The sequence below is a fragment of the Oxyura jamaicensis genome, chromosome 8, assembly GCF_011077185.1.
Source record: "Oxyura jamaicensis isolate SHBP4307 breed ruddy duck chromosome 8, BPBGC_Ojam_1.0, whole genome shotgun sequence".
Lineage (NCBI taxonomy): Eukaryota > Metazoa > Chordata > Aves > Anseriformes > Anatidae > Oxyura > Oxyura jamaicensis.
The window spans coordinates 10643014-10651694 of NC_048900.1; the positions used below are offsets into that span (position 1 = coordinate 10643014).

General features: G+C 55.0%; 1 protein-coding gene across 1 annotated transcript; it reads left to right on the forward strand.

The window, feature by feature from the left end:
- Positions 1-1762: 1762 nt before the first annotated feature.
- Positions 1763-8308, forward strand: GLUL (glutamate-ammonia ligase). The gene is made up of 7 exons (XM_035332637.1): positions 1763-1907; positions 2945-3135; positions 4184-4345; positions 4647-4793; positions 5226-5353; positions 5518-5717; positions 6651-8308. Exons 2-7 carry the CDS (start codon positions 2970-2972, stop codon positions 6967-6969), a joined length of 1122 nt encoding a protein of 373 aa, XP_035188528.1. The 5' UTR covers positions 1763-1907; positions 2945-2969; the 3' UTR covers positions 6970-8308.
- Positions 8309-8681: the final 373 nt, after the last annotated feature.

Genomic DNA, 8681 nt, shown 5'->3' on the forward strand with positions numbered 1-8681 from the left:
AAAAAAAAAAAAAAAAAAAAAAAAAAAGAACAAACCCATAACCACAGCGTGCAAGGGGAGGAGGGGAAGGCAGGCGGTAAACAAGCAGCATGGAGCAGGCAGGGGCCGCTTCTCCCCGCTCTTCTTCCCGGGAGAGGGCGCTGGCCCTGCAGCACGCGGCTGCTGCTAGCCCCATAAACATCTCGGGCTGGGGCACCCAGGGACTGGCACCCATGGGTGCCCTGGGCTTCTGTGCGGCCAGCCGTGGTGGCCAAACTGCTGGGAGCTGTAGCATGTCTCCAAAAAGTCGGAGCTGGCAGCGTCCCCGTTAAACAAACCCACCCCGCAAGCCCAGGGCAAAAGGCTGGGCATGGTTTGGGGTTTCTCAGCTTTCAGGCCTGTGGGGTGACACGGGGGACAAAGCGTGGGGGCAGGACCAGGGGGTGAAAAGAGGGCCGGGAAGGGAGGGAGATATTCCCTGGTGGGACACCCGGCGTGGGACACCTGGCTCTGCCCTGCCTGGGGCCACAGCGGGGACACCTTGTCCCCTTCCTGGAGCTGATGTTGGTGTCCCCTTTTCATCCCCAAAAGGGCTGCAGTGTCCTGAGTGCTGATCCAAGCCCCTTCTGTATGGAAACCTTCTCTTTATGCGCTGGGTATTGGGGGAAAGCAGTTTCTGTAAGGCTTCGAGGCGCTGCTTTGCCTGGGCTGTGCAAAGAGGTGACAAGCACCTGAATTTCTCCTCGCTCCTGGCCAGCCCTGGGGGATTAACACAGCTTGTGGCTGCTGCAGGGTGGTGGTGAAGACTGAGCTGGGTTTCCCGCCGGGAGGGAGGGGACCTGGCTTTCAAGGTGGGCAATAAATCAAGGCGAGTCCTTAGCCAGTGGTTACACCTCCTCCTGGCTAAGGATCCGGCTCTCCCAGGCCACTTTGTCCCCAGCCTGTGGCTGTGCAGAGGTCGTGTGTTCAGGAGGGGGGCTGTGGTGGCAAGGAGAGTCGGGCTTCTTGAGAAACAGCAAATTGTGGTGCTGGTGGTGGTGTGGGGCTGCCCCGAGGCAGGCGTGTGGGTGGCGTGTGCTTGGCGTGGTACCCACGTGTGCACGCATGGTGGCTCCTACGAGCGCTGGCATCACTGTCCTGCCCCGTGGGCCCACGCTGGGAGGTGTGGAGGGCTGAGCATGAGTGCTGATGGGGTTAAAAACGAGCTCCCGGGGTGGAAAAATACCGGGCAGCCAAGTGGGTGCTCCCGGACCCATGGTGGGGTTGGGGAATTTCTCCTCCCTCGTGTGCCAGTGCTCTGCGGCGAGGGGCCAGGCTGTAAATCCAGGCTCCGGAGGGGCAGTGTGCAGGCGAGGCCAGTCCCCCCACCCAAAAGGCAGCCCCCAGTCCGAGGCTGGCGGGGGGCTCCGTTCCCCTCTCCCCCTTTCCCTGCTCGCCCTGTTTACCCAGGGCGACTCATTTCCATGCCTGCGAGTTATGCAAAGGCAGCCGCTAATGTAAACTGCTGCGGAAAGCCCTGGATCCGCTCCCGCTGCTGCTGCTGCTTGCCGAGAAGTGCCTGACAAGAGGGCTGAAGTTTCTCGGGGGCGGGCAGCGAAAAGGGGAAGGAAAAACAACAGCGGCCGGGAAGACGGGGCTCGTTTTTTCCTTCCCTTTCGCCACCCACCCCCCCCCAAAAGGAAAAAAAAAAAATACAGAGCAGCCCAGGGGGGCGCTGAGCTTGTTTTTCCCCCTGCCCCGGCTCGTTTGCCAGCTCCCTCCTCCTTCCAGCCCCATCCCCGGCCCCGGCCTGCCCCCGGCCCCGCTTCCCCGTGCCCAATCAGTGCTGCGGGGCCGGCGCTGCGGCTCCATAAAGCGGCGCCGGGCGCGGCCCCCGGGAGCCGAGCGTGGGAGCCCCGCGCCGAGCCCCTGCCTGCTGCCGAGCCCAGGTAAAAAAGAAAAAAAAATAAACCTCTCCGGGGAGGGGAAGGGGGGTCCCGGGGCGGGGGAGGGCCGCGGTGCTCGGCCGCTTTGTTTTGCCAGCTGATATCCCGGGGGAAATTCCTGCTTCGCTGCCGGGACGGGGGGAGGAGGACAAGGGGCAGCTCGAGTTTTGTCTTCAAAACAATCTCTTGGCTGTCTTTTTTTTTTTTTTTTTTTTTTTTTTTTCTCCGGGGGCGCCCCCTTTCTTGGTTTAAAAACAACCCCCCCCAAAAAAAAGATGCGATGCTCACGTCTCATCTCTTGGAGGTGAGCCCCCCAGAAGAGGGGTCTCGCTGGGGAGGCACAGCCCGGGCAGCCCCCGCAGAGCGCCTGGGGAGGCTTGAATTTTTGGAGGCTCTCAGCACGGACTTCCCAACTAGTTTTGAATTTTTATGTTGTTTGCGTTGCCAATCCTCTGTTCCTTGCATACACGAGTGGTCCTGGCACACGGGAGCTGGTGGGAAGGCTGGGCTGGCCCCCGGACCAGAGCCCCTCCGGCTTCCCCACTGCTGCCCGGACGTGGGTGCGCAGGGCTTGTTGCTTTCCCTCGCCCCGGACGAGCCTTGTATAACTTCAGACCAGCTGATCTGGGAAGGCAGCTGGGGCTGGCAAGCCCTCCATGCTGAAGCAAGCACTTTAAGAAAGCCCCAGCTAAGCCTCCCTGCGCATTAGCCCCGTGCCAGAGCAGTGGTGAGCACAGACGTGTTTAAGAGGTAAAAAGTTCACACCTGGCTGGGACGCAGTTTTGAAGGCTGGATAAGAGCCCTGCCAAGACAGGATGTGGGCAGGAGGTTGGTTATTTTATGGGATACTTAGAAAGCATCAGAGCATCGTGCTGGTGTGAGCTGCTGGGTTTCCTGCCTGGAGCGCGGGGTGGCACAGGACCACAGGAGACCACAGCCAGCACCGTGGTTGAGTTTCCTCCGGGAACAGAGTGTGGAAAACCCTAGGAGCACAAGGGAAAGGCTCACGCTTGGGGTTGGCTTTTGCATCCTCCCTGCAGGAACTCCCTTGTCCGGTCTGCAGCCATGGCCACCTCGGCGAGCTCCCACCTGAGCAAAGCCATCAAGCACATGTACATGAAGCTGCCGCAGGGGGAGAAGGTCCAGGCCATGTACATCTGGATCGATGGGACCGGGGAGCACCTCCGCTGCAAAACCCGCACGCTGGACCACGAGCCCAAGAGCCTTGAAGGTGAGAGGTGCGGGATTCCCAAGGATGCCCTTCTCCCTTTTTGAGCTGGAAGGATGGCTGGGGAGGAAGCGCGGGCAGGAGATGAAGATGCCTCTCCTCATCCTCCCCCTGTCTCCTCCTGCCCTGGATGCCCCGGGGGGACGTTCCCAGCTCCAGATGTGGCATTGAAGTGTGATGGCAGGGGTTGGGTGCCTGGCCCTGGCGTTGTACCCGCGGTGGAGGGGGCTGTTGGCAGGGGATCCGCGGCCCCATTGACTCTCAAGTACTCGTTTTGGCCGGAAGTAGTTTGGCAGAAGAAAGTGGAGGGGAAAGAATGGAGCTATCCGGTGTAATTAAGAGCTTGTGTCCCTCAGAACAAACAGTCCCAGCTTACACAATAATAGCATTAGGATTTTCCCCAGGTTGCCATGGAGCTGGCTGGAGACAGTTATGAAATGAAAATACTGTGTGTGACTGAGCAGAATTATCTTTTTTTTTTTTTTTTCTTCTCCCCTTTTCCCTCTAAGGGAGTGGTTGGCACAGCTCCTTTGAAATCTTTGTGCTTCCCATCCTCCCACTTTCTCCCCCCAGGATATAGAGGAGATAACATAGCCCGGGTAGAGTTCACTGCTGCTCCTGCTGTGCTTTGACCTGGCGAGCAGTGCGCAGCTCCTCTCCTCCGTACGAGACTCAGCCTGTGCGGCACCCTGTGGGACTTGCTCTCCCCCGTCCCCAAGCACCCTGGGTGCCCTGCTCATCCCCGTGGTGGCTGGGAAGTAGGAAACAGCCCCAGCGCTGCCCTGCTGGCTGGGGCTTGGCCAGCAGCCCAGCAACTCGTGTTTCTCAGGGTGGCTGCAGAGCTGGGGAGTTGCCCTCCCCCATTTCTTACTTGTTTTTCTTTTTTATTTTTTTTTTCCATTTGGAACAAAAGCAGCTGAGCCAGGGTGAAACCTACTGTGGGCTCGTTGCCTATAGGCAGTTGCACCTCCGCGATACCGAAGGGCAGCAGGGAGTTTGTCATCCTGGCGATGGTGGGCCCTGTCTCACAGTGGTTGCTTCTTCTCCCCAGATCTCCCCGAGTGGAATTTCGATGGCTCTAGCACTTTCCAAGCTGAAGGCTCCAACAGTGACATGTACCTGCGACCTGCTGCCATGTTTCGGGACCCTTTTCGCAAGGATCCCAACAAACTAGTTCTCTGCGAGGTCTTCAAGTACAACCGCCAGTCTGCAGGTGAATGGACCTTCTGGTGGAGGTGGTGTTTCTGGGGAGGGGGAGCAGGTAGAAGACGGGGGTGGAAAAGGGAAGACCTACCCAAGTGTGGTTCGTGCCCTTCAGTCTCATGCCAGTCAAAAATAATCCCTACCCTGGAAATAAAAGGCAAACAAAGTGCTGGTGGTGGAGGTTTGGATGGAATATTGGTCCTGGGCTTCTCCTCTCCACCAGTGCTGCTGGAACTTGGACTGTAGCTAAAGTAGGAATGGGGAATGGAAGTGAAGAGCCTAAAAAGCCTTTTGCTGCTTTTCCATTATAGAGACAAATCTCCGGCACACCTGTAGGCGGATTATGGATATGGTGTCCAACCAGCACCCCTGGTTTGGGATGGAGCAGGAGTACACGCTGCTGGGGACAGATGGACATCCATTTGGCTGGCCTTCCAACGGCTTCCCTGGACCCCAAGGTAACCGTTTAGGAGTCAGCACTGGGACGAGTCAGGAGCATTCACCGCAGTGCTTGAGCTGCAGTCGTTGTGATTCAGCTTTTGTTCCTAGTGAGCTGAGAGATTGGAGGCCTTTCAAGGGCTGAAAGGACAGTAGCAAGCAGGATAGTGACAAAAGCTAATCTAGGAAATTAGAATTGTTACAGAAAGGCAAAAATGATGACTGGCTTCATCCAAATGTGCTACTCAACTTGTTAGTCTATGGGTGATTTAAACTCTTGCCCAGCATGACAAAGCATGAGCCCAGGCTGTCAGAGGGACTTGCTCTCCATCATTGCTCTGCTCTGCTAGTGATCTTCTGTGAAGATGCTGAGCCTTGTTCTTCCCTGAATTTGAGCCTTTTTTCCTTCTGGAAGCTCACATTCCTCTTGCTTTTCATCTGTGCTGTTGCAGGTCCGTACTACTGCGGTGTAGGGGCAGACAAAGCCTATGGCAGAGACATTGTGGAGGCCCACTACCGAGCGTGCCTTTATGCTGGCGTGAAAATTGGAGGCACCAATGCAGAAGTGATGCCAGCCCAGGTAAATTTGTAGGTGCCTTGTGGGAGGAGATAGTGCAGAAAAATTGAGTGCAACAGGAGCTTTTGCTGCCTGCTGTGTTTGCCAACGATCAGAGCGTAAGGGGGTGGGAACTGTCTGACCATGAAAGTCCCTGCACCACTGAGCACGACTCTGCCTTCCTGCAGTGGGAGTTCCAGGTGGGGCCATGCGAAGGGATCGAGATGGGGGATCATCTCTGGATTGCACGCTTCATCCTCCATCGGGTGTGTGAAGACTTCGGTGTCATTGTGTCCTTCGATCCCAAACCCATCCCTGGGAACTGGAACGGGGCTGGCTGTCACACCAACTTCAGCACCAAGAACATGCGAGAAGACGGAGGTCTCAAGTAAGTTTTTTGCAATGTGCTGGGAGCATCCCTTTGCTAGGCACAAGCTGGGCTTGGTAGCAGCAAGCTTTTTGCAGAGCTTTTGACTGCCTGGGAGACATCACTGCGGTGCTTGGCATTCTGCGTTAGCCTTTCTTCTGGATTTCACTGTTGCTTTTTTGTTGTTTGTTTGTTTTTATTTTTTGTGTAATGTCACACTCCTGCTGGTGCTGGGTGGGAAATGGAACCCGCAGTTCGGCTCCGTCAGTGCTGAAGCATGGGTGGACAGGATGCAGCAGTTTGTAACAGCTCTTCATCTGTCAGTGCTGCAAACAAACAAACTCAGCAAAGACATTTTTTATTCATGAAAGAGACCATTTGCTTCTGTCCAGGCCAGGCTGGAAGCAAGTGACATGTTTGGTTTAAACATGACGATCCTGGAAATGTAAAACCTGAGTTCCCTTGTGGGGCTGCACGCAGAGTATGGGCAGAGACCTTGTGGCACTGGACCGTGGTGGAGCTTTGTGAAAGTTTCCTCCAGACAGCTGGGCGGTCTTGCTTTAATCTCCCTGGTGCCCTGAGATAACAAACCAGCATCAACTTCCCTAGTAGAAACTTGGGTTGAGAGATCTCCCCTCCGAGAGCAGGTTCCCCAGCGGCGATGCAGCCCATGGGATTTGGCCATGGGTCAGGCCGATGGTGTCCCACACCCAGCACTCCCAGGGGACACTCTCAGCCTACAGCAATCCTTTTCCAAGAACAACCCAGGTCAGAAGTAGGAGGGGAGAGAAGCATCCAGTTGAGATGGTCAGAAAAGTGGGCAGTAGGGGGTTGATACACCTCATCGTGAAGTGGCTCGGGGAGAGGGATGAACATGTTGCCGCTTGGGTGCAGCAGGCGGGTGGCTCAGCTCGTACCCCTCATCTCACTGAACCCTCCCCGCTCCCTTCACAGGCACATTGAAGAGGCCATCGAGAAGCTGAGCAAGCGCCACCAGTACCACATCCGTGCCTACGACCCCAAGGGGGGGCTGGACAACGCCAGGCGCCTGACGGGCTTCCACGAGACGTCCAACATCCACGAGTTCTCAGCTGGTGTGGCCAACCGCGGCGCCAGCATCCGCATCCCCAGGAACGTGGGCCATGAGAAGAAGGGCTACTTCGAGGACCGCCGGCCTTCTGCCAACTGTGATCCTTATGCCGTGACGGAGGCCCTGGTCCGCACGTGTCTCCTCAACGAAACCGGGGACGAGCCTTTTGAGTACAAGAACTAAGCGGACTTGTGCCCACAGACACCGCCTTCCCCCCGCGCTTCCCGCACCCCTAAACTTCCCTTCTAGATGTAATCCCGAGGGTACAAGATAACACATTTCGTGTCTCAATAACTCTTGTTGTCTTGAGGTGGGGGAGGAAGGCAAATTTTAGTTTTATCAATGTCTGTTTGTCATTGACTCTTCAAAAGGCGAGAGAAGGAGAGGGTGTTAGAGAATTTTTAACCACTGTTTTTTTTTTGTTTTGTTTTGTTTTGTTTTTTTGTTTTTTGTCTAATTCATCTGTACATCTGATGGGATCCAGTGGCTTCCAGGGACAGACCGCACACACACTAAGCCAGCAGACAAGTGGAAAGCGAAACCTATAGCCGAGTTCCCCAGGAGCCAAATCTGGGTGCCAGCCCCAGCGCTAGCTCTCTGCAGGCCAATGCCTTGGTGCCCTTCTGCCGAGAAAGGCAGGCAGGAGCTGTGGTGGAGCCCAGCTCCCTCCTGTCCGTGCGGTGTGGTGGGGAAATCTGTGACCTCTCGCCACACTTTCAGATTTTTAGGAATCTTCTGGCATCGAGCTCGGCATAGGAGCATTTAGGAGAACTTGTTCCGTCGCTGGAAATCAACCGATCTCCTGCTCATAACACAGAGTGAAGTAGTATTTTTCTATTTAAATATAAAAACAAACAAAAAATATATGTATGAAAGTGTTTTGTTTTTTTAAGAAGAAAAAGATGACGGCCACTAGAGCAGGCAGAGCTCCTGGCGATGCAGTCAGAGGGCCTGCAGGGAGGACTGAGGGGGAGCTTGGAGGGCTCAATGGAGAAGCCTCACGCGAGTGGAGGTGGTTCCCGGGGCCGGGAAGCCCACAGAAATGTTTGTCACTGTAACTCGAGCATCTGCAAAGCACTCACGTGCGTGTAGATGAGCATGAGGAAGGCGTTCCGAACTAGGAGTTGGCTGGTCAACTTAACCGTGTTCTGGACAGAGCCATGGGTGCTTCACCCTTACCAGTGGGGTCAGCATGTCACTAAAGCAGGGCTTTTGATAAAGAAAAACAAGTTTTAGATTACTTTTTTTTTTTTTTTTTCAATAATGTGCTTAGTTTCTAAAACTGAGTGGTTTTATGGAGACCGTCGATGTCACTGTTTTGTCCTGGCTCTTGGACCGCTGCCGCCGGCTGTGGTGGTGGCTGGGAGAAGGGAGAGGTGAGCAAGTCCCTCCCAGCTTCTGCTGGCGGCTTCAAATGGTCCGGGATTTTACACTTAGATGGTGCCAGTTATATTCCGTTGCATTTGGACTTCCTCTGAATAGTTTTTTATAATTAAAAAGGAAAAAAAAGATCAAAATGTTATTTCTGGCTTCCTCCTTTCTGTGCATCTTCCTGGCGCCTTCTTTTGTATGTGTGTTGTCTGCACGTAAAGGTAATTTTACCCTGACAGGGGTGGTTTTGGCTTCTCATTTATGGGGTGGGTTTTTTGGGGGAGGAGAGGGTGGTCTGAATCCATGCAGGCTCTCCAGAAAATGGGGTTTTCTAGGTGGCCATTGATCCTGTGGTGGGTGATGGTCCAGCCATGACTGGAGGGGGTTCTCTTGGTATGGAAAGGGTCTGGGCTTGTGAGCATCTATACTATGTGATAAGCACAGGTGTCTGTGTGCCTCCCCAGCTGCCTCCACACACATTCCGCAGGACGTAGGAATCCCACAGAAAGTAAAATTGCAGCAAA